Source organism: Musa acuminata, unplaced genomic scaffold, assembly GCF_036884655.1.
Source record: "Musa acuminata AAA Group cultivar baxijiao unplaced genomic scaffold, Cavendish_Baxijiao_AAA HiC_scaffold_412, whole genome shotgun sequence".
Taxonomy (NCBI): Eukaryota; Viridiplantae; Streptophyta; class Magnoliopsida; order Zingiberales; family Musaceae; genus Musa; species Musa acuminata.
Window position 1 is genome coordinate 1 of NW_027020660.1, and position 25,753 is coordinate 25,753.

The window sequence follows — 25,753 nt, forward strand, 5'->3', positions numbered from 1 at the left end:
CATAATATATCCAAACTAAAGTTGTCTTATGTCCATACAAGCTCCCTTAATTCTGCCTTCATGAATATATTAAAAACAGAATGCAAAAAATCACAATATTTTGTCACTGCAAGGTATTGCTATTCAAATTTTATGACAAAAATTATCATGTGCACTAGTGCAGATTGCTTCCTAACACAAGTAGTTGGATAGGAACAGAGGCATCTCACAGCATACATAAAAGTACATAATGTTATAATAGGTACATTGAGTACGAATGAACAAGAACAATAGCATGAAAAATTGAAGTGGAGATGCAACAAGCCAGAAAGTTCATTCAAATAGTTGAAGCATAAAGAGAACTTTTGACGTCCAAGGACTTAATAAAAATGGCTGGACCAGATTCTGATTCAACAAGAGAAAAAACAAAACACCTGACCCAGCCATATATGAATTTAGAGTAGCCATAAGAAACGACATTGTGTTGTGACTCATCCATGCTTCTCTTCTCTTTCCCGGTTCCATTGCTCAATCCTAGCTCTCCGTTCCTCGCTTCCTTCCCTTATCGGGCTCTTTGTACGTTTTGGACTTCCATGCCGCCGCCTTCCCCCATCTCTATCATGGCTTCCATGTCCATCACCACTCCTCCGCCCATTGTCCCGATGGTCACCACGGTCACGATAATCACCATGATCACGGGATCCCCTTTTATAATATGGGCTTGGACTGTGACTGCGACTTCGACTTCTTCGTGTGTTGGGCCTCCTGTACCGCCCAAATAGTTTCCTCCGGAGCTCCCTACCAATCTGCTTCACATGCATGAAATTGCAGTATCCACCACGGTTGCAACTATTCTCCTCATACTGTCGGCATGTGGCTTCTCTAAAGTCTGTGACAGGAGAAAAGTCCACAATTATAGGGCGCCCCGAGTAAAACCTGCCCTGCAGGGCCCTCATAGCAGCAGATGCTTGGTCCTCTTCTCTATATTGAACATAGACATTCCCAATCATATGATCAGCAAGGTTGTCACAAACATTAAGGTTCTCAATCTCGCCAAACTTGCCAAGCTCCTCAAAGATGTCTTCATAGAAGTCCTCAAAGTGCTCTTGTATCTTCCGAGGGTCAATCGGCTGGCCCTGAGCATCGACACCTGGAGTGATCATGTCTGGGCGCTGATACATATTAGAGAGGAGAATGGTCGGTGATATCGTGGGACGGTTGTGGAGGCGGGAGCATCGATCCCCATGGCGACAAGCCCCAATCTTGAAGTAGAAGGGGCAGTTGACTCTGTCCTTTTCCGTGCCAAAGATCGAAGCCAAATGTTCAGCCATCAAATCCAAGATGTCTGAGAGCCCCTAAAACCTCCAGAAACCTTTGATGGTTGCAATAACATAGTCAATGATCGACCTTTTTTCCCAGAAAGAAAACAAATCTCACCTTTTGGTATGATACAAGTAAAACTTCAACTATGACAGAAGAATGCGAGCAAATAGTACTTTCCCATCGAAGCCGCCTCTTGGCAGTTCCCCACATTGCCGTTGTCTTTAGGAATTTGAAGATCTTGCTATTTCAACCGATCAAGTTGCTAAAATGACAAGCAAAAGTCGCTATATAGTTCAGAAAGAGATTCAAATCTCTCCGGAGCCAAAAACCCTAAGAGAACTGTTTCCTAGGGTGCCGAATAATTGGTGTGAGATCAAATAAAACCATCCAGCGTTTCCTTCCCTAATCGAACGATTTTGATCGCATGAATCGAAAACTTAACATAATTATAACGATGGACAACAAAAAAAACCCTAGGCCGAGTCGGTCAACAAATCAAAGACAAGCCTTAATACGAAAAATGAATTACAGAGCCATTTAAGGTTTAGGAGAATGCGACGTACCTCAACGTGCAAGGAGGACGAGCGGCCGGAGACCACAGGGGCGATCCCCAAAGCAAGGAGCAAGCGAGAGCAAGGGCTACGCTGCGTCGGGACTTCGGGGTAGTGGGTGTCTCCCCGTCTGGAGGATTATTTATATTGTGCGAACCGATTCGTGAGCTCGGTCCGTTCGAGTGGATTTGGGCTCGCGAGATCGTGAGTCGGTCCGTTCAAACCGGAGCTCGGACGCAAATTTAGCAGAGAGTGAGCTCGGTATGTTCGACTCGGTGCTCCGAACCAAAAGGCAGCCCAAATCGACCGGGCTGGGATTTGGTCTCATAAGATCCGAGGGTTCTCCTTTCGGTTCGACCGCGTCGAGTTGATCGAAACGATCGAGCTATTTGTTCATGGTTGAACAACGAAAGTGCTACATAAAGAAAACATAAGAAGGAGTGTCACGAGTAGTTATTTTTGGGCTTGCGAGATCGTGAGTCGGTCCGTTCAAACCGGAGCTCGGACGCAAAGGTAGCAGAGAGTGAGCTCGGTGTATTCGAGTCGGTGCTCCGAACCAAAAGGCAGCCCAAATCGATCGGGCTGGGATTTGGTCTCATAAGATCCGAGGGTTCTCCTTTGGGTTCGACCGCGTCGAGTTGATCGAAACGATCGAGCTATTTGTTCATGGTTGAACAGCGAGAGTGCTACATACAGAAAACATAAGAAGGGGTGTCACAAGTAGTTATTTTTGGGCTCGCGAGATTGTGAATCGGTTCGTTCAAACCGGAGCTCGGACGCAAAGGTAGCAGAGAGTGAGCTCGATGTGTTCAAGTCGATGCTCCGAACCAAAAGGCAGCCCAAATCGACCGGGTTGGGATTTGGTCTCATAAGATCCGAGGATTCTCCTTTGGATTCGACCGCGTCGAGTTGATCGAAACGATCGAGCTATTTGTTCATGGTTGAACAACGAGAGTGCTACATACAGAAAACATAATAAGGGGTGTCACAAGTAGTTATTTTTAGGCTCACGAGATCGTGAGTCGGTCCGTTCAAACCGGAGCTCGGACGCAAAGGTAGCAGAGAGTGAGCTCGGTATGTTCGAGTCAGTGCTCCGAACCAAAAGGCAGCCCAAATCGATCGGGTTGGGATTTGGTCTCATAAGATCCGAGGGTTCTCCTTTGGGTTTGACCGTGTCGAGTTGATCGAAACGATCGAGCTATTTGTTCATGGTTGAATAGCGAGAGTGCTAATATAAGAAGGGGTCTCATAAGTAGTTATTTTTGTTCTCTTCTCTTTTAGCCTATCCAAAATATGAGAGGCAATGGGTGTAGGATATAAATTTATGGTATGCATGGAATAATGTCCGGAAGAAAATTCCTGGCACTGTAATACTTGTTTTTCTGATCCATCATCAATTTAACTTGAGATAATTGATTTAACCTAGTTTATATTTTGAGTAGTATCGAATATGAAAGAGAGGGGTCGTTAAGTATTGAGAACCTACGTGAGAGAGAAGAATTTTTCTGAAGGTGAAAAAGGACAAAAGATACCTCTGTCTCATATCTTATTCTTAGAAAAGATTACATTGAAGTTTTTTTCAGAAAATTCTGTCCAACAACCAATGTAGTACATATGTGCAAACATCTAAATCTCATATATATTTGTTTAGCTTAGTTTCAAATTCAAAGATACATGAGAATGTAGTTTTATATAGTGTCATTCTTATAACTATAGATTTAGCAAGAGAATATATTTTTTTAGATATTATATTGATGTGACATGTCCAACAAGCTTTTCATCCTCTTTGATAGTTTATATGGTGTGTCTAGTAAACGTTGGTTGGATTCTATATATTGAGTTAAAATTGGTTAAAAATAATGATCATATCATTTGCTTCTTCATTTTGCCTTGGGTTAAGAGCGTGTACATCCTTAAGAACATTACCTCAATTATTATCACATATAATAAAAAATAATCAAATTACGCTTTAATTATTTTACTATCCTAGTTGGACGTATTATATATAAAGGGGATATTTTGGGATCAAATGTTTCATCATAGGTGAACACATCATATGGAAAAAAATATGCATTGGGAACGTTAAGTGTTTTTGATGCTTCTTTATCCTTGTTGGACACATCATGCATATCAGAGATGTCTTAGGTTATGTTAGCCTATTTAGATTTGTTTTTTGTAATTTTCATATGTATTATACACAACGGATACATGTTGAACATGTCAAGTAGATGTATCAAATTTCTTTTGCTTCTAATTCTATATAGTGGAGGAAATGAATAGGGTATTGGTCGGTGGTCCATGGTTTGTTAGGAGGCAGCTCCTTTCTCTCATTCTTTATAAGTCTAACTTTTGGTCACCATTGGAAGAAATTGGCTTCAATTGTTAGTGTTGCTAAGCCATAATTTTATTTCTTGGAACAAATTGTTTCTAAGGTTGAAAATTTGTTTAAGATCAATAAAGTTACGTTGATTTGTTCCGGAGATAATTTTGTCCGTATTTGTATCCTATTAGATCTGTCTCTCTCAGTACTTAAAAGAATTTAGATTCAACTGGGATAATTCTAATTCTTCCGGTCTATTGATTCAAAAACTTCCTAATATATATTTTAAGTGTAATAAAGTAGGTTATAAAATATTAATTTATGAATATATTGTCCAGGAGTCCCCGTTGACTTCATCTTGAGAGGAGATTGGGGCGACCACCCCTATACCAAATGTAGAAGATGAATAATTATATGGACCTTGAGTTTAAATCCAAATGAGGTCCAAGGCTAAGATTGGGAGACCTGATCTGGTTAACGGGCCAAGGGTAAGGGAAAAAAATTAGAGCTTTAATCTACCCCCAAATCTTGATTGGTTCAAGGACCAAGGAGAAAAAGGGCTTGAGCCAGAAGTCCTTATAGCTTCATAGTATATTACTTTGAACATAATTAATATAATGAGACTATCTCAAAGAATTTAAGATCATTCATAATGGAAAAAAAAAAAGAGTGTCAGGATAATAAAAGGTCGCACGTAAAACAAAAGCTTACAATGAAAAATCATTTAGATAATGTTAGAGGAAGAAAAATAAGTCTTAAGGAAGACGAAGATAGAGGCAATGATGAAAAAGAGGAAAAGGTGAGCTTAGTAGAAAATAGAAAGAGTGACAAGGGTTAGAAAAGAAAGAACGAGGAGATTATAGATAAGATAAACATCAAAAGAAAATGTGAGACGAATATCATAAAAGACAAATAACGTGACATACGATAATAACAAATAAGAGAGGTTATAGGTGATGGACCAATAACAAAAAGAAGAATATAGCACAAGTATGATGGACGTTGCTTCATGAAAGACTACCATTTACCTAAAATTACAATTTGATACACCAATTCAAAGCGATTTTGAGAATTTACCATAGGATTCCCTAAAGTAATTTTTAAAATTAAGAGAAGCATTAGAGAAAAGTGAGAGGTGAACATACAAATAAAATAACATACGATAGAGGTTGCAGGTGGTGGGACCAATAGTAATAGCACAAGTGAGAGCATAAAGCAAGCATAGTGGAGTTGCATCGGTACATGAAAGACTATTCGGTACGATTCACCTAAAGTGATAATTCGATGTATTAATTTAGAAGGATTTTGAGAATTTATCATACTTGGGATTCTCCAAAGTAATTTTCTAAAACTAGGACAATCCTGGATGAAAACACATATACTAGAGCTTTTTTAAGTAGATCAACATGATTCATGATTTAATGATTCAAACCAACAACCTAACCTTGAATTGATGATTTTGAACGGAATTGGAATCTTCAATTCTGGTTCTTAAAAATTAGAACCAAAATCGATGATTTCAAAATGAATAAAAACAAAAAAAATAAATATTAAATTTAAAGTCTAATAATAACTTGAGTTTGAATTTTGATAGATTTTTTTTTTAATCAATCGAAACCAATGATTCTAATTTTTTTTATTCTAATTTTAAATTTGATAGAATCAAAACTGATGATAACAAAATCATGGTCAGCGACTACAATGAACCCCCTAAACGGATAAATGTTTATTACTAGAATTTCCAGCTTTAAAAGGTGAAGGACAAGTATTTAGTGAAGTTAATCTATTATGCATTTATAATAATATTGTTAAGTTTCCTAATTGGACCCATCTGATTTTAGTTGAGAAAAAGAGATGATTAATTCCTGATTCTTTCTGACTCCTCAACATTAAAGTTCTTTAAGGTCACATAAGAATGCTTTAGAAAATCTTGCACACAAACAAGCTAGTGAAAGTTACCATAAAATAAATTTGCCATGCTTAGTAGTTGTAAGCATCCCTCAAAATGCAATACAATGCTTGAGAAAAGCCAATCCAATACAAAGAAACTAGTGAAAGCAAGAGCATTGCTCCAAATACAATACAATGCTCGAGAAAAGCCAATCCAATAGATGGAAAGGTTACACAAACAAATTAGTGAAAGCAAGTAGTAGTTATAAGCATTCCACAAAACACAATAGAATGCTCGAGAAAAGCTAATCCATAATAGCCACATATTATGACGATTTAACTTGTTAGTTCTTAAACCAAAGCCACAGCAAGCAGTCAGAAGCTCAGTAATTTGCCTTGTTTACATCATCAAAGTATGGGTGTTCCATAGCTTTCTTTGCTGAAATCCGCTTTGAAGGCTCATACTGCAACATCTTCTGCAAATACAAAGTTCCAAAGACTGAATCAATCTAGACCAAGAAAATCAAATATCAAAGGAAAAAAATAATTTAAAAATAATAATAAACAAAGACAAAAGTTCAAAAAAAAAAAAAAGAATTAAACCATAACATAGTCTCTTGTAAATTTTAATCGGCTTATTATCTCAATGGCTATAAATAAAATATACTAGCATTTAGTACTTCGATATGCTTGAATTGTTCCCAGAGGCATGTTATCAAAGCACTTCGTACTGGGGGTCTCACTGGGTTGTGTATATTCGTATGTGTATGAATTCATACCATTTCGGATTGAAATCTGAAAGTGTTTGATTTAGGTCAATATCTGAAACTAAATTATTTGCTTTGAATGATCCATACTGTCATATTTGTCTCTTGTAAAACGAAGACAATATGCTTCAAATGTTCACCATCTGCTGTATATTTTAATGGGCTAATCATCATCTCAATTGTTAGAAACAAAAGAACACAAGCATCTAGGGCTTCAATATGCTTAAATTGTTCCAACAAAGAAGTGAGCAAAGCACTTCAAAATAGGAATCTCACTGGGTTGTGTTTATTCGTATTCATGTCTAAATTCATACCATTTCAGATTGATATCTAAAGTGTTCCATCTAGTTCAATATCTAATAGCAAAATTATTTGCTTTGAATGATCCGTAGCGTGTCATATTCAGGTTTTTAAAAAAAGATAATTTCTGATGAACTATGCAAAGATAAGAATAAATTAAATATAAAAAACACAGTCGATATAGAAATCCTCTTACCGAGAGTAGATCCAATCCATTATCATCCAGATTAGGAACAGTAGATGACAAACTCTTGGGGCTCCACTGAGGATACTCGTGCCAATTAGGCAATTTGCTTACACCAGGCCAAATTACATCATTTGGTGTACCCAGTAACCTACATCACTAGCATAATCAGAGAAACTAACAGAGTAACCTACTTAGAAGGGACAATAAGAATAAAAGGAATTTATGGATTGAGAAGCACTTTACCTGAAAATATGAAGAAGCTGCTGCAGTTCAGAGTCGCCAGCAAAAAGTGCTTGGGTTGTAATTAGTTCAGCTAAAAGTTCAAAGCCGAGGAAAAAACAGTCAAGGAAGCAAACTTCTTTTAAAATCATGGAAATGGATGTCATATCTAACTATATGATCCAAATTCCTAGCATATCTGAGGTGAGAAATACTTACCAAAAATACAGCCGATTGACCACATATCGATCGGTGTTGAATAGTGTGTGGCCCCAAGGAGAACCTCTGGAGCTCGATACCAAAGAGTCAGGATCTGAAGCAATCAGTTGTCGTTGAGCAAAGTGAACTAGAACATAAGCCGAGATAATCAAGAAATTAAGCTCAAAATTTATACCTCATGAGTATATTTCTTGAGAGGAATAGTGAATGCTCTGCTAAGTCCAAGGTCTGCGATTTTTAACATCATAGTCTTTCGATCCATCAAGAGATTGTGAGGTTTCAGATCTCTACATACATGAAGAAAAGCAAGGAGTTGAAACTCTAACACACGTTCTGTCCGTATAACAATTTGACATTAGAAACAGAAGTATCAAGCAGATTTTTACCTGTGCAGCACCCCACGCCCATGACAGAACGCAATTCCTTTACATAGTTGATACATCAGAATCTGTAGGACAAAGGATTAAGAAATACCTGAGAGTGTCGGCCGAACAATCATTTTAGAACAAATTTCTATACTATACTCCAAACTCCGAGTAAAGCTTCTTAACAAAATTGTTTGCGCTATAGGTTCAACTTAGTGTGATCATTTTGGAACCTCAATAACTACCCTGCAACAATCTTTACTAAGCCGAAAAGTATTCTTTTTTAACCCTGCTCAGGTCATTCAACAATCCGTTTGCACACAAAACATATTTATATACCGATAGGATTAACATGTACAAGTTGGATTAGCAACACGGTCTGTAGGCGTCGTTACCTTCACAGTTTCGGGCGGAATCTGTTCATGGTTCTGACGGAAGCTTCTGATGTATTTCTTGAGATCGGTGTCCATGTACTCAAAGACGAGATACAGAATGGTTTGCCCGTCTTTGTTCTTATCTTGTTTGAGATCCAACAATCTGCAATCACAGGGAAGCCTATCAGCCAAATTAAGAGATGGCGCGTCGAATGACAAGATTTCAAGGATTAGTATAACGTCAGATAGAAAGAAAAAGTAGGACGAGCAATAAAACAACGACCTAGAAACGTGCAAGGGAAATATGTGAATGATTCCTCTATTAGGGGAGCAAGATGAAGTAATGATTTAACTTCCCAAGAGGAATAACCTAGCGGGTAAAGAAACCCTAAAAGGAAGACGAGATGGAACCAAAGCCTAGCGGGTAGAGAAGAGAAAACAACCTGACGACGTGGGGGTCGACGGAGAGCATGCGGAGGAGGGAGACCTCGCGGAGGGTGGTGGGGGGGACGCCCTCGTCGTCCTCGGGCAGGCGGGTCTTCTTGAGGGCGACGATCTTGCCGGTGGCCTTCTCCCTGGCCTTGTACACCTTCCCGTACGTCCCTTCCCCAACCTTCTCCAGCTTCTCGTACGCGTCCATCGCCCGACTCTGCTGCTGCTGCCGCACCGTTGTCGCCATCCTCTCTCTCTCAGTCTGTCTCTCCGATTGTCGCTGTGTGGCTCGATCGAGCAAGGGAAGAAAGGAGGAGAAAAGATAGACTCTGAACGAAGGGTTGTGTTCTCTTTTGGGCAACAAGAGAAGGGGTTTACTTATAGATATCTCTTTTCTTTTTCTATTAATTGTTCTCTACCTTTTCTTGATGCACGCTCGCCTGCCCGCCCCAACGGCTCGCGATATTTGAAATTCGAATTGGCGTGTGGAGCCCTGCCCTCATATGTTGTCACGTGAGATGTGCGTGGGTCTTTAAAAGGAAAAAAAAAAGGAATTAATTTAACACGTTTCCCCAGTATTCTAATTTTTTTAAAAGCTTTTGAAATGACTAACAAAGGCTCAAATAATATATATTTTTAATATTTAAAAGTTTAAAATTATATTATTTTTTATATTTCACTAAATTTAAGTGAATTTACAATCTCTTTGGTGAAAATCATTTGAATATTATCAGAGAATTTTAGAAAACCAGAGTTACATTTTTGTTTAAAAACAAATTATTAATTGAGAAACCAAATGATTTGATCCCTAAAATGACCAAGAAAACAAATTGTTACACTATATCTTTTTTGATAAATAAAATCAAGAAACAAATTATTAACTGATAAACACAAGTAATATATTTTTTTATAATATTTATTCTTTATGGTATTTATGTGAATATAAAATTGGGATTGAGAGGAGGAGAAAGAAAGCGCTTACTTGATGGGTCTTTTTTTTTTTTTTTTTTCCGTATTACTCATCCAAATAAATGTCCATTTCCCTTCACTCGTGTTCCTTTCTCAATTTTTATCATTCGTGCCCCCTTCAAATTTTCCTTGTTCATCAGCCGCTCCTTCATCCAACTCCTTTTCTTTTTATCATCTTCCCTTAATTAATATACTTAATTAAAATAATTTACAAATATTGATGCTTATAGTATTAGTTGACTATTTTTATTTTATTATACTATATGCTAATAATGTTTTATTTTTATATAGGTTTAAAATTTGAGCAAATCGCCTAGAAAAAGCACAATATTCTTATTTTCATTTTTTTTTCTAGCATAAGACCTCTGCTTTTCAAAGTAATAAAACTACCATTAACCAATCTTTTGTCTTTTCCTCTTCTTCCTTCTTTCTCAAATTTAACCAACTCATTGAATTGAACCAAACTTGTTCAATCCAAAACTTAAACCGGTCTAAAATAAATAATAGTGAATAAAATTTGCATAAATGGTTGAAATTCTTAAAGGGTTAAGAATAGAAAAAGTGACAATTTAGGCATTTGAAGTCATTCTATGTTTTTCAGAAAATTTAAAAAATTTGTGGTGAAAGAGTGGGCCGAGTTATACTATTTTTGAATAAAGGTATACTGGTTTTAAATAGGATTTCAAAAATAATATAACCTTATTTTAAAAAAATATAAGTTATGTCTTCAAAAATTCTTTGACACTTGAAACTGCATAAACCTCAAAATTCACTACTACCATCTTGCTCATGTGTCTTGTGAACCTCCAACTAAATGATTAAGATGATGCCTTACCAGAAATCCTAGTGAGATACACCAGCAATGGATTCTGGTAGTGTCACCTCCTTTTTCAAGAACTCCTCCCACTCCACCTCCCTTAGCATCTGAATCCTCTCATCTAATGGTACAAAACCTGTTTGTGGACTAATTACTCTATAAGTACCTCCTTTTTATATCAGAAGTATACTGCCTCCCATGTCAGGCCCTTGAAGTTTTCCGGTGAGCAATACTCGGATAGGCATAAAGAGATTCTTTCCTGTTGCAAGGAATCGAATTTAGAGATGATGAGCTCCCGAGATTAATGATCAAGCAGAAACAGTCGATATAGATGACCAAAACATCTAGTGATGAAACATAGGAGGACATGATCATCATGTTTAATAGATTACATGTCCATAATTAGCTAAAATTTCCCAAATAAATGGAGCCAATATCACAGAAGCAATGTTTCAAGAAACTCAAAGTTTGTTAGTTTGTGTAAATACTTCAAAAATATATTTGATCCATAGCTAGAAGTCTTTTGGCATTACCTTGAATCTACAGATATATTGACTGCTACTATAGTGGATGAGAAAGCACATCAAAACATTCTACCAAATAGTACAGTGGTATGTTATACCACTTGCTACCAAAGCACATCAAATTATTTCTTAGAAAAACCAAGTTTTTTGATGGGAGACCTCAAATAAATTCATAAATTGAAGGGAAAGATATTTTTCTTAAAATAAACTAAATATAGAGGATATTACACCAATGAAAAAATATCCTTTGGTTAGTATGAACTTGACAGATTGGTACCAATAAAATGTTTCAGGAAAAAACACTGAGAACAATCGCTTAAAGTTTGAAATGTCAGAAAAACACAATTATTTAGAGTGTATTGATTCAAGTCAGGAATACAGGAAACATATGTAAAAAACCCCCACTTAGACTCAAGTTTCCGTTGCTCTCAACTTGAACCATATCCAACTTTATTTAGAAAGGTCAATATATGCTCCAGATTCATGGGAAAAAGTGGCAACCCCATATAATCAACTCTTCCACTATATGTGTTCAGAGTGCAAAGATCAAGAAAAAAAAAAAAGAAGCCCTGTGGTATAGAAGACGATGACAACAATAAGAAGAAGATCCCAACTACTGGGGACCATCTATGTTAATCTTTTCCCACCATTAAGGTGCTAGAGGGAAGCATCACTAGTTAAAATAAGAACAATGGAGTCTCTTGTATACATGTGCTAACTAAAACCATTCAACTAAAATTCAGACATGCTTTGTCTTAACTGTGTGACTTATGGAGTTATCTGGCTGCATAATATGAACTCAACTACAGTTAGCAGGCACTGGTCTCCAGCTCTATACCCACCAGATCCTGCTGAAATAGGCTTTCTTTTTTTGCCCTTTTATTTGTTTGTATTATTTATTTATTTATTTTGCACGGTTGATCACCAGAAGCAAGGAATAAATATAATTGGTAGATCAATAACTTACTAATGTTAAACTCCATAACTTACTAATATTCAAGTTGTCGAGAAGATAATCAACTCCATGCATCAGTTGAATCTGACCTTGCGCTTCAGGAGCTTGCCGAAGCTTTTCACCCATTTTTGCCAGCCTGCATGACCTTTCCTTCGGTGCTTCACGGAGCTCTCCACAATCATAAGAAGATATCTAGCTGGCAAACACCTCTGAGAGCTTATCTTGTAGAACAGGTTTACATTCAGCACTGCAGAATTTACATGATTTCATGCTTAGACAGCATGGCATATTTCAGAATTTAGTGATCAAACCCAATTACTGAGCATAGAAATCCATGTGAGCCAATTATTACTGGAAACATCTTACACTACCGCTAATCTAAGTTCACTGTGATATAACAGATGAAGTTGCTCAAGTGAAACTTATAAATTGATGAAATATGCAGTCTTATCATAACCTCAAATATAAAATATCGAAGATGTTATACATTACCTGGCTAGAGTAGAGTGCAGAGGATAAGACAACAAATTCACTAGAGCCTTGTCTGTATGTTACCAAATCAATTCCATCCTTCAATAGTTCAGTCGCATCCTGCACATCAATATGTCCAACCAGTATCAGCTAACTCTCTGTTCAACACCTTTTCCATTGTAGGAGAAGGGGAAGCTGAGGAGATTGACATGAATAAAATTAACCAATATTCATACAGCATACATGAACAATCAGATAAACTATCTATAACCACCAAAACCATTCAACAATGTTTTATGGTGATACTTCATGAATATAAACAAGCATTTGGCTAGTAAAGTGTTATCTTGGCTTCAGAATCAGACGTCACACCTTAATTGTGGTAATACGCCCATGAACAGTAAATTACCTTCTTATCTGAAAAATCTTAAACTTCACAAAAAATCCTATAATGTCTAACCATCCAGTAGTCCGTTCCTACTATCTATTAAAATAAAGTGCATAAATTTCATAGATTACTCAAACAGGCCCCATCTTCTTTTTCTATATCCATGAAATTATGACAATGCAGAAATTACTTATACAGGGAATCATCTCACAATAATTTATAGTTGCATTTCTTGACATTGATCTGGTCCAACAAATTTAAGTTTCAACTAACAATTAGTCAGCAGTATATGCCAAGTTCAAAATTGGTTTAAGCATCATTCCGAGTAATATATATGGCTTGAAGCAAAAGTCCTCACTTTTAAGGCAAGCAGCCAAGTACTGAACTGCCACTGTACCAATGCAACCAATCCTATTCACACATTTTATGGTTCTCACACATCTAGGTGTTGTAAGAATATTTGAAATATTAGAAAATATGTCATCTCAAATGCTGAGATGTGAAAGAAGAAAATTGTCTAGATAATGCATTGACTTCAGAGTCATAACATCCAATAAAATGCCAAAAATGCAAACACCTTTACAAATTCACTATCAGATTGTAGGAGAATGTCTGTGGACTGCCATCTATACCCAAAAATCTTGATCAACCCTTATGAAGGAAGAGATCTTAAATGTTGACCATTCATCCACCTAAATGGGTAGAAGACCATGTTAGCACAAAGTAAGCTCCATTAAGAGAGTTACATTACAAGAAAAACCCTAAAATCTGGAGAATCTCAATTACAAGAAAAACCCTAGACGAAGTGACTATAAAAAAATGGACATGCTAATTTAATCATACTTAGCCTTCTCATTAACATTTCGACAGAAAGAATTTGCGATTTCCTAACTTTATTTTGGCAGCTTATTAGTTCATCGTCTCAGTTCATGAACTAATCATCACTAAATTCAAATAGTTCAACACGGACCTCAAGGCAATTGCATGCCACTCGAAAATGGCATCTAAGAAGTGCAAACATATTGGAGCGCACCAAAAATTCAATCTTTACCAGATCTGGAATCGAATTATCATTTCTTCTATTTCCAGTCGCCCTTTGCAAGGTATTGAAATCGCATACGCATAACATAAAACCCGGAATGCCCATAACAAACGACCGGAGAGAGAGAGCGAGAGGGAGAGGGACGGAGATGTTAACCTGGCAAACAGGTAGTTGAATAGCGCCGTCCTCGCTCCTCCGACGTGCAGATTCCCGGTCAGCGACGGAGCGAAACGGACGCGCACCTCGCCCTCCTTGAGACCAGTGGCGGAGGAAGCCAAGACGGAGAGATTTCTCCGGTGAATCGAGAGGTAGGCCTGGACGGGAGAAGGGAGGATGGAGCTCGGGAAACACCCAAATCCGAAGCCATGGCGACCCCATGACTAGACTCGCCATTTCGTCGATGCTGCTACCGACACTGCATGATTCGAAAGCCTTCTATTTTACTTTATTCAAACGACCTGTCGCGGCGAGCGCAGGAAAACGATATGCGACTCTTTTTTTGTAACTTTTATCAGAGTCTGATGCCTTTTTGACCAATGGATCGAGATCAGACGGACATTATTGGGGATCCGAATAAATTCTTCTTCTCGCTTCTCCTTTTGTTGTTTTATATTAATTTATTTTTTTTATAAATGAAATTAAAATGCATAAATTGCTTTCCTCACAAATCAATTGGTCACAACATCAAAATTAGACATCATGAAATATATATATATATATATATATATATATATATAATATTTATATATATTTATATTATCGATGTCAATAATATATATACATGCATTGGCCCATATGGACGACTTTTTGTCAATAGCCTTTTCACCATTGAAAATAACGATTGATTAATGGAAGAATATAATACGTTGATGGATGGTAAGGATTCATAATAACTAATCCCAAAATCTTTTACAATCATGTCTTTAATTCCTTAATTCATTATTCAATGAATTTCTAATAAAAGTTGGAGGTTTATCAAAATAAAAAATCTAATTACTACTATACTAATTAAAATAATTTAATTAATAATATTTGACTTCCGAATATCAATTAATTTCTTAGAACGTGCTCTATTGTTCCATAAAATTATCGTTTCCTCGGATTTTTTTATAGACCTTTTGTGATTAAAGTTTGGTCAAGAAACAAGTTGGCTCGTTGACTAAGTCTGTGTCGTTGACACAAAAGTTTCAAACCTTCCAGTGATATGAGAAAAAGAATAGAATGAATCCATAGACCCAACTTAGTTGGAGCTCTAATTCTTTGGAGAAGATGACAAACAGCTTCGTTGTCTTGAATGCACCATTACCACACACACACATCCAACACATGAAATTGTCAAGGAGGATTCAGATCGGCAAAAAAGAAGGGAAAAATATGTCAACTTGTGCTCTTATCCCTACTTGGGAATAGATCCTTCAGCGGAACCAAACAAGATAAGTCGGCAGCATTGTCGACATCATCGCTGCTGTACTGACTGCAAACCATCCTCGTTTGGCAGTCCAGCGTTCCTTCCCGGTACACGACGATTCCTTCCTCATCCATCTCGCAGTCCTTCATGGGGCGATAAGCTTTCTCAAACACCCGGTCATGCACTCTCGTTAGCGACATCGTCCTGCACCACCACAAGAAACTCTATTACGGTAGTTTACATGATGGGAGATCACTGGAACTCGTGGAAACTCTATTCGTACTGTATCACAGAGAATTCTCTAAAGAAGAAAGATATCATAAGCTCTCCATTTGGAGCAATGAAACTAACTACAAGGCTGGAGATGGGAAGATGATCGAGATGTTGTAAGGAGACGGGGAGTTGGACCAGTCAAATCCTTGTGTTGTGTATTTGCAAAGGTAAATGTAGAAGAAGGAACAGGAACCCAGCGGTGGCATTGGTGGCAATATTGTGAATAAAAGGAAGGGTGGTGGGCCAGGCAGTGCATGTATCACTCACCTGACGTGGAAGAGGTCGGGGACGAAGGTGGGGCCGAGGTAGAACTCGAGGGCCAGAAGGAAAGCCTTATACGCCATCAGGTGGAGGCCGTCGATCCGAGGGTACGGCAGCCGCGGCCGGGGCGGCGCCACCAGACTCCTCCTCCCTCTCCCTCTCCCTCTTCCTCTCTCTCTCCCTCGGCACGCCGCCTCCGACCGGGACGCGTACTCCCTCCACGCCAACGGCGTCTGCTGCGCCCCCTGGGGCGACGACGGAGGAGCCGCCGCCACGGGGAGCGGGACGAAGCCGGCGGAGGCCATGATGGGCTCCAGCTCGTCGTGGGTGATGATGGGCCGGAACGTTGTGGTGTGCCACAGCGCCAGCTTCTTCGCCACCATCTCCTCTATCTTGAGCGGCTTCATATATCGTATCTTCCTCCGCCGTGAAGCGGTCTCGGCAGGTGGAAGGGAGAGGGGAGAGTGGGTACGGAAATAAAGAACCAAGGGGGATAGAATAGGAAGAAACACGCGGAGAGAACGAGAGAGAGAGAGAGAGAGGGCGCGTTCTCATCACGTTACGCAGGCGGAATGGGACATGCCGTTTTGACGATCGCCTTGCGATTTGCGTTCCCATCGTTTCACAAATGGGCCGGGCCTAATCTACTGTACCAATATTATTATTGTATGCATCTCCATCTCTCCACCAATTGACTCCTTTCCCTCACTGGGTGATAGAAAGAAATGTCACCTAATAGATTAGGTGAGTTACGGCAGTCAATCTCACATAGAAAAAAAAAAGATTGGGCAAATTTTCAAACCAAATTTACATTTTGATTTTTTTCCTTTTTGTATTTACTTTCGGAGCAACTTTTTTTTTTTAAATAACAAATGTACCATCGTTCATTGCTGACAAGTTATGAAATCCAGTTGGGTTGACCGGTTCTTCGGTCAAACCAATCCAATGCTGGCCTGAATTGGCCATATTATATTTTTTACTGAATCAAAATGATGTATTCCTATTCAAAAATACTATGTATACTATTTATGAGCGTTAGAAATACAATCGAAATTAAAATTAGAACCCAACTAGTTTTGAAGGTTGTCAATAATTTCAGTCAGAGGATACTCTAAATCAAATTAAACTTGTTTTAATATAAAAAATTATAAGTCCGACGGAGTTCAGTATCTTATGCCCTTAACCGATTCAAACTTTGATATCATTAATTTCATAAATATTATGTCGATTCAATTATAATTTTAAATTACTTAAATTATGAATTGACTAACCAAATCAATTAATTGTCTTTGAACTAGTTTAGTTAGGTAAGTCTGAATTAATTCCGATTGAAGCCTATCTTATTTTAATCAAATTGAAGCCGCCTTTCGTGGTTGGATTCCTATCTATTCGAACGCCGCACTATTCTTAACACGGGTAATTTGGTTGAGGAACCAACTCGATCTAGTTGGGTTTACCATTGGAACCAACATTATCAATTAAAATAATATTGTTATTTGAAAAATATGAGCTCTTTGTAAGTAATGTGAAAAAAGAGATTTGATAAAAAGACCTAAAAATGTGAGATTTTTTTAAGAAAAATCGTCCCAAAGAACTCTTTTTTATGTATTCGAATAAAGAAGAAGCTAACTTGGTGAAGGGTGATCTCAGCACGCATATATTTGACCATGCTTTTGAGCATATCTTTGTTTAGTCCACTGTAAGCCATGTCTCCCACTGGAACGGCGACCAACTGTAAGCGATGGATTTGGATCGCAATCTAATCGTAGGTTTAGCCTCCAACTTTTACTGCAAGAAGCTTTGTCAACGCAAAGCAAGCATGCTTTTTCCAACCTTTTCAACACAAATCCAAGCGAGACTTCAATCCATCATTTGTCAGTCAAACAAGAAGAATTGGCAAAACCAAAATAATGAGAAGGAAGATGAGCGCCATTTGAAAGACCTTAAAAGAAATTGTTTTTAAGCGAATCCCAAGTCAATACATATATATATATAAATCCCTCGTCACTCCCTAGAAAGACATGGCCCAATGTGTGTTTGTATGGATCTTTGTGCTGTCAACTGACAGCAACCAATGAGCAGTCAATTCTGGGAGGGAAAGGGTGGGTGGTAACCTTCACTTACTGCTTAAAACCATAGTTTAGTATGTGCACACTTTGAGGATGTCAGAACACCAGCTGTTGGTGCAGCCAAAGGCCAAGTTCTTGTGGTTGGATAGAACAGATCGTCGTCGACGCCAAGTATATTTATTATGAAGGGAAAAGGTTTGGTTCTCCCAAACGACGCCAAATCCTACTGAAGACGACGCCGGTGTTTGGCAGGCTCTAAGAATCAATGAGAAAGTACAAATATTGGACGCAGCTTCTTCTATTTGCGATCGAGATAATGGTAGTCAAAGACACATCATTTCTCTGCCGGTTCTCTCACGCATTGTTACGAACACCCGATGAATTTGGTGTATTTGGTCTTCGAGAACATCGGAGACGAACAGCTTCTTCGGATGGTGGCTGTCCGATAAGAGGTGGCGGTGGACGAGATTTGACCTTTGGCTTTTGGTATCAACCATCAAAATGTTATGGAAGTAAAAGAAGAATAACATCAACTGTAACACCACCAATTAGTCTCATATCGAAAGTGTCTGATGAGTGTATTACTATCAACTTCAGCTTAAACATTTTAGAAATGATTTAAACCAAACGAAATTGATAGATCAATTAGTCCATCAGACTCGAGTCATGACAATTACACCCATGTGGATATGTATTATCGGAAGCAAAAAAGATAATTCTAGTGTGAAAATGTATATAGTGTGAAGATTAATATTGACTTATAAGAGTCTGATGAGTGTATTACTATCAACTTCAGCTTAAACATTTTACAAATGGTTTAAACCAAACGAAATTGATAGATCAATTAGTCCATCAGACTCGAATCATGACAATTACACCCATGTGGATATGTATTATCAGAAGCAAAAAAGATAATTCTAGTGTGAAAATATATATAGATGAGCTTTTTTTCTTTAGCTTGTACCTTGTAAATTCTTTGTTAACCAAGTTCCCTTAGTTAACTAAACCCAAACCAAATCTCCTTCCACACTCTCTCAAATAAACCAAGAATATTATTTTCATCTTTTAACTCACCTTCTAAAAAAACCCTATAAGTATCGAAGTATTTTTTTTCTTTATAACTCTTACCTTTTTATTACATTATTTTTATTCTTGAATTTCTTAAAATATCCCCTTTTCGACTATGGGAACTATTCTTTATATATATATATATATATATATATATATATATATATATATATATATATATATATATATATATATATATATGATCATATGATCATATGATCTTAGTGCATGCTTATATTGATGCAAATCTAAAAAACTACTTAGATGATAAATAGAAAAGAAGCATGAGCTGGACATTAATATGAACCAGAATATACTACAATGACTACAAATTTGTTCTTTTTTCTGAGGTACCCTAATTAGCTCAAGGATCACTGTGCCCCTCATCACCTTCCTCTTCTTCACCTCTAAGTGAACTCATTAGTGGGTCGGTGATGGTGTCCTCAAACGAGTCATCTTGATGGTGGACCACCTGAGGAAGTTGCAAAGATGGTTGCTCCGAAGCCATAGAATTCCCTACCCCCATAAAGTTGATGATAGGAGGAAGCTGGCCGGCCTTCCGATATGGCTCCCAAAAGGCGTGGTTAGGGGTGAGCGGTATCATGTCGATGCCATGGTCGCCATGATGATCTCGGGGAGTCTGCTTGCTCGAGTCGTGGCTCCTCTGCTCTCTCGCAATGAGTGCTTCATGTTGTAACCGCAACAACTCCATGTTTCGACGATGGATGGTAGTGTGAACTCTTAGAGACTCGGGCGTTGCAAAAGTCCTCCTGCAGAGCGTGCAGGTGTTTGGCATAAATGTGGGTTCTTGGCGAAAGCCTCGCGTCATACCATTAGAACAACCAACGGACGAGCCTCCAGCTCCATTCATGGCGAAAGAAAGAGATCAATGTTGAGGGTAGGATACATAAAAAGGATTATATAGAGCAGCTTGGAACAAAGTTCTCTTCTCGATTTGGCAATGCTGCTACTACTACACTGTATTCCTAGCAGGTTATATAATTTCCATATAATGACCTAAAACATAAATGGTGCATTAAATAATAAATTTAAATTTAATTTCTCTTGTATGTAAAGAAATATATAATAATCAAGTGTTGCATTGGATAAGGATTTCATGACATTGAATATGACCTTTCATGAACTTATGATTAGGTGTTTGACATTGAATATGCCCTTTCATGAGGTATCTATTGGTTTCTATAAATAATGGGGATTCATGGTATATAGTGTATGGGGGAGAAATTGTATCGAGTGAGAACTTCATCTTTGCCAAAAAAAAAAATAATAATAATAATAAAGAAAATTATAGATCTTTATTTATCTCCTACAATAAAAGTCTTATTTATAGGTCATATTCTGACACCACCCCCGCGGTAACATTCGATAGCCATGTCAACGCCAACGTGGAGCCTCAGGGCTGACACGGTGTATTATGCCGACAAGATATCTCGAACTCGGACGAGACAATTGTTTGCTCCTGTGCTGTCCGAGGTCATACAAGACGATGCCACATAGTACAGAGCCGCTCTCTCTGTCGAGGCGTTCCTCAACCTCACCCACCAAGTCCAAACGCTAACGGGGATTATGCAAACTACCATCCCCATCATTCCCTAGTTTGCCCAACCGACGACATTGCCCTAACCGTCGTCGCCATGGGACCAACCGACCCTTGTCACCTTGCCACAGGAGCCTTCTTCGATCGACTAGCAACCCAGAGTTATGGATGCCAATCCATCGACTAAAGAGTAGTCGGGAGGCCTGAGGCAGATGCCAGAGCATAGTGCCCTTGGTCCCCGACATATTACCTTGAGTAGCCTCGAGCTTGATACCTTATCATCCGACTTGGTGGATTCTCTCCGGGCTCAGTTACGCTCGGTCAATCGACACTTGGACTAGGTCCAAAGAGAGTTATACAAATTAAAGAAGGAGCTCGGGGAGGCCTCCTTCATAGGGTCTCACTTCGTGCAGGAGATCCATGACAAATAAATACCCCTCAACTTCCACCTCCCCACACTCGAGGCTTATGATGATAACTCTAACTCGACAAAGCATGTCGTTGTCTTCCGAGCTCAAATGACCCAATATGGCACCTTCGATGCCCTAATGTGTTGGGCATTCCCTACCACTCTTCAAGGCCCAGCTCGGATGTGGTACAGTCGGCCTCGGTTTCATCTTTTGACCAACTCGCAAAGGAGTTCGAGCTTAATTTCTTGGCTAGTGCATAACCCAAATCGTCTGTAGCCATGCTCCTCGATCTAAGCTAGAAGGACGACGAACCCCTCTCTCACTTCATCGTTCGCTTCATTACCGAGATTTAAGGAATCCCCAACACCCACCCTTCGCTAATCATGCAGGTATTCCCGATGGGCCTATGACCATCTAGGTTCTTCTGGTCGTTAGTTGAAAGACCAGTGACGACTGTCCCCGAGATGCTTCAATGCACAAATCAATATGTTATTGTCGAGGCACTAGTGGCAGGAAAGCACGAAGACCACAAAAGGCCTCACGCAGAGCAGTCCTGAGGGTAGCCCTCGAGCCCACCAAGAAGGAAGCTCAATTGGGTCCATGCTCCCGAAAAAGGAACAAGTCCAACTCGTCAGCTTCCTGATGAAGAATGTTGATGTTTTTACTTGGTCGCCAAGGGACATGTCGGGGATTGATCCTAAGGTGGCACAACACCACCTAAACATCTTCCCCGAGGCATGATCGGTGAAGCAGAGGATCGTCTTATGGTGGCATGATTCATTGTTAAGGTGAACTATCCTCAATGGCTGTCCAATGTAGTTCTTGTAAAAAAATCCAATAGAAGCTGAAGGATGTGTATTGATTATACCGACCTTAATCGAGCATGCCCGAAGGATTGCTACCCTCTTCTGAGGATTGATCAATTGGTCGACACCACTTCAAGGCATGAACTCCACATATTTATGGATGCTTTCTCGGGTTACAATGAAATCCTAATGACCCGAGGATTGAGAACATATCGCCTTCATCACGAACTGAGTATACTATTATAAAGTTATGCCCTTCGGCTTAAAGAACACTGGAGTAACGTGCTAGTCATAGGTGTCGTACAAGCTAATCACGTGAGTGATGACACATATGACACACTATGCACACTTTTTACTTATTACTATTTAATAATATTTTTCTCACTTTATGTTACCTATTACATATTTTGTGATGTCCGTAGATCCTGTGTAATGAGAATCAGATCGTGATGAGATTATGATAATGAAACTGATTCACCTTTAAACACAAATGTTAAATAATCTCGATCATATGTTCTTTGAGAGGGATATCGAGATAACCGAATAAACTAATATGTTGTATACTCGTCGATAGAAGCGACTAGTGTAAATGAAGTATGTTAATGATGTATGCTTGCGGAACAAAACAATTAAGAAGAAGCTTTTATAATTTTAAAAGAAATTAGCTATTTTAGTGACTTCACTAATATATATATATACATTAGAATCACTATTTCTTTAAGAAAAACTCTTTTAACATATTTTAGAATTTCATAGCCATAGTTGAGAATGAAAGTAGCTACACTGAAACAAGCATAAGGTGGTGAATTTACTTCTAAATTATTTTAATTTCTTTTAATGAACATGACATATGGTATCATCTCACTACACCTTATTCACCCCCAACAAAATGACAAAAGGAAAAACAGAAGCGAACAATCTTGAACATGATGAGGAAGTTATTTAAAACAACGAATTTGACAAAAAAAAATAAATACACTTGAGTTAGCAGCTTGTGTTGTCCACGTCCTAAATCGATATCCCAAATCAATTTTGAATAATAAGACCTTACTAGAAAACATGGACTATATATCATGTTTTTACCTTAATTTTGATGCTAAAATCAATTATAAGAACTAATATTATGCTAAGTTACGTAAAAATACTTTAGTCATAAACTAAAGAGCCTTTATCGAGCTAGAAAGTTAGATGTTCTTCTAAAAAATTATTATACTAAAAAAATATTATATCAAAAATTAGTCATCAAACTGAAGGATTAATTGATATGTTAGATATTAGAGTTCATGTTAGAGACTTGGACATGAGGATCAAAAATCAATATTAGATGTCATGACAAAAATAATATATTGGAGGATTGGATAATGTGTCGATGGTTTGTCCAAAGTGTTATAAGATTAGATAAGAAGACAACGTACTACAAAATTATTTATTATTTTAAAGCCTTGTTTGAATTTAAATTGAGCTATAGTTAGACTATAATTGGGCTTCAACTAAGTTAAATTTGTACTATATCAAGTTAAGGTTGAAGTGGATTAAATTTAACTAGAACATAAGCTAGAATTGAGCCCTTACTAGGCTAATATATGATCTAGGTAATGGCACCATCTAGAGCAGATGGTGATATCACCCTAGACAGTGAACAACGCATTAGGGGTGTCGAAGATATTACTACTTGGAATGGTGGTGGTACCCAGTACTATTGATTTCAGGTATTTTTTCCTAATTTGCTTCATATTTTTTGATCCTTTGGGGAAATAAATATCCCACTTCAAGCTTAGTTGAGAGGCATCTATCTTAAACTTTTATAGTGTTAAAATTCTCTTTAAGAGTTTTACTTGAGTTTTTTTCTATCTTCATGGGTGTCTAGTTGAGTTACTTAGTATACTGAGTGTGAGATTCTTGTAAAAATTTGAGTATCAAATGTAATATTCTTTTCCTAGGCCTTAAGAATGAGAAAGATGATAGTCTCAAATTTTAAGCAATCAAGAGTGTTACTCTATCATGCATCCTTTTATGTTTAATAACATATATTACACTTATAGGAAAACACGAATCTAATTCTTTATCTTTTATAGATTGTGATTTATATTATATTATTGAATTTGGTTTTAAAAAATCCATAAAACCTATGGATGAATGAGATGATCCTAAAAAATAAATATTTTATTTAATTGTTAAAACTAAAAATATTTTATATTATGCTTTTGGTTGAAATGAATTTGATTAGGTTTCTAAATGTACAACTACTTTTGATATTTCACATACTTTAAAAATCATTTATGAAAGCGCAAGTTTACTTGAGTATCATTTTAAATATTTTATAATAATACCAAAAGAATTCATTGGTGATATGTTTATCTTTTATATATATATATATATATATATATATATATATATATATATATATATATATATATATATATATATATATATATATATATATATATATATATATATATATATATATATATATATATATATATATATATATATATATAAGAGACCTCTGATCACATGTGCCATTAAAGAATATGTAATACAGAAGGAAAGTTGAAGAGAGAACAATAGTTAAAGAGGTAAAGAACACTTTTTGAGTTTTTCCTCCCTCACATTCCATCATTAAGTCTCAAAACTAGAGCATGAATTCTATCACAAAGCCATCTAGACCACCTTATAGACACGACATCTTTTGTGAAGTCCACGAAGGAGCGATATAATCTACAAGGGATCCTAAATAGTCCACCAAGATGTGAGGAAGATACACACAACAAAAATTAAGCATGCAATTTTATCTACTACAAATCAAATGTTTGGTCCTTCATCCAACAAACAAATATAAAAATAACTTAATAATACCACCATGATATCTGAGTTCTAATTGATACTGATTAGTCAACTGGCGAACTTGAACGACCCATCAAACCTACAATTCTCTCTCAAGATATCACACAAACTAGTCTCTTCTCGAGACAGCACATGGCCTTATAGTAGAAAAGCATTTCAAGTTATTACCTCCACGAGCTTGATGGTTGGCTTGTCAACTTGGGCAAAGAAATTTCGGCTCTCGATATGTTTCATTCAAGCAAGCAAACCTTAATTTGAACACATCAAAATTCTAGTCATGGTTAACCATTGAATGAATCTTTTTGTATACATCGACGACACCTTTATATGTATCTTTCAAACTTTAGTCATCTTTCTTGGAGACTGACATCATTTAGTTTCTCATAATCTTGGGAGCACGAGGGTTGACTCAGCATCTTCTGTTCCATCTCAAACATTGTTGTTATGGTTGATATTAGGAAGAGATCGAAAACAATATCTTATTATCCTTTTCCACGTCAGACATATAATACTCAAAGAGATTAAAGGCCTTTTGCATGATCACAGTATAGAATAAGATAGCATTTTGAAGTTGAAAAAGCATAGGTGTATAGTTATAATTTTCACAAACGTTATATATTTTTACATTTAAATTTGTATGCAAGTACATGTTAGAAGAATATTAGATAGTATACAAGTAGTTACTGCTCGTGTATCTCTCTAATTAACCATGGTTATTGAAGATATTAAAAGAAAAGGAGAGAAGAAGAAAGAGAAGAATGCCTGTGTCATGCACTCTCTTTAAATTCTCACCGATGAATGAAATATGTCAAATTTTAATTAGATGAATAAAAAGTTGGATAGTGGATGATTAAAACATAACACTAATGGATCATATTCTACGTATTAATGTAATCGATTTACGAGATTTTTTCTTCATAATTCTGATGAACAATATATGACATTTGATAGTAGCCTATAATTT

At 37.3% G+C, this 25,753-nt stretch overlaps 4 protein-coding genes across 7 annotated transcripts; all 4 read right to left on the minus strand.

The window, feature by feature from the left end:
• Positions 1 to 288: 288 nt before the first annotated feature.
• LOC135658676 (splicing factor U2af small subunit B-like) lies at positions 289 to 1,972 on the minus strand. 3 transcript variants are annotated; one of them, XM_065176146.1, is made up of 3 exons: positions 1,866 to 1,968; positions 1,476 to 1,564; positions 289 to 1,351 (listed from the first exon to the last, which is right to left on the minus strand). In XM_065176146.1, the coding sequence occupies exon 3, from the start codon at positions 1,308 to 1,310 to the stop codon at positions 471 to 473; it is 840 nt and encodes a 279-aa protein (XP_065032218.1). In that variant the 5' UTR covers positions 1,311 to 1,351; positions 1,476 to 1,564; positions 1,866 to 1,968; the 3' UTR covers positions 289 to 470. The 3 variants fall into 3 exon arrangements, with proteins under 3 accessions (XP_065032218.1, XP_065032219.1, XP_065032217.1); XM_065176147.1 differs by having other exon boundaries at positions 1,417 to 1,564; XM_065176145.1 differs by lacking the exon at positions 1,476 to 1,564 and having other exon boundaries at positions 1,866 to 1,972.
• Positions 1,973 to 6,222: 4,250 nt separating this feature from the next.
• LOC135658733 (cyclin-dependent kinase B2-1-like) lies at positions 6,223 to 9,279 on the minus strand. The gene is made up of 8 exons (XM_065176207.1): positions 8,938 to 9,279; positions 8,516 to 8,657; positions 8,142 to 8,203; positions 7,931 to 8,042; positions 7,756 to 7,849; positions 7,561 to 7,630; positions 7,327 to 7,465; positions 6,223 to 6,539 (listed from the first exon to the last, which is right to left on the minus strand). Exons 1-8 carry the CDS (start codon positions 9,171 to 9,173, stop codon positions 6,447 to 6,449), a joined length of 948 nt encoding a protein of 315 aa, XP_065032279.1. The 5' UTR covers positions 9,174 to 9,279; the 3' UTR covers positions 6,223 to 6,446.
• A 1,372-nt stretch (positions 9,280 to 10,651) lies between these two features.
• Positions 10,652 to 14,535, minus strand: LOC135658722 (uncharacterized). 2 transcript variants are annotated; one of them, XM_065176186.1, is made up of 4 exons: positions 14,249 to 14,535; positions 12,684 to 12,782; positions 12,281 to 12,438; positions 10,652 to 10,971 (listed from the first exon to the last, which is right to left on the minus strand). In XM_065176186.1, the coding sequence occupies exons 1-3, from the start codon at positions 14,483 to 14,485 to the stop codon at positions 12,433 to 12,435; spliced, it is 342 nt and encodes a 113-aa protein (XP_065032258.1). In that variant the 5' UTR covers positions 14,486 to 14,535; the 3' UTR covers positions 10,652 to 10,971; positions 12,281 to 12,432. The 2 variants fall into 2 exon arrangements, with proteins under 2 accessions (XP_065032258.1, XP_065032257.1); XM_065176185.1 differs by having other exon boundaries at positions 12,227 to 12,438.
• Positions 14,536 to 15,309: 774 nt separating this feature from the next.
• LOC103971020 (uncharacterized) lies at positions 15,310 to 16,594 on the minus strand. The gene is made up of 2 exons (XM_009384946.3): positions 16,041 to 16,594; positions 15,310 to 15,704 (listed from the first exon to the last, which is right to left on the minus strand). Exons 1-2 carry the CDS (start codon positions 16,439 to 16,441, stop codon positions 15,470 to 15,472), a joined length of 636 nt encoding a protein of 211 aa, XP_009383221.2. The 5' UTR covers positions 16,442 to 16,594; the 3' UTR covers positions 15,310 to 15,469.
• Between the last annotated feature and the right edge of the window lie 9,159 nt (positions 16,595 to 25,753).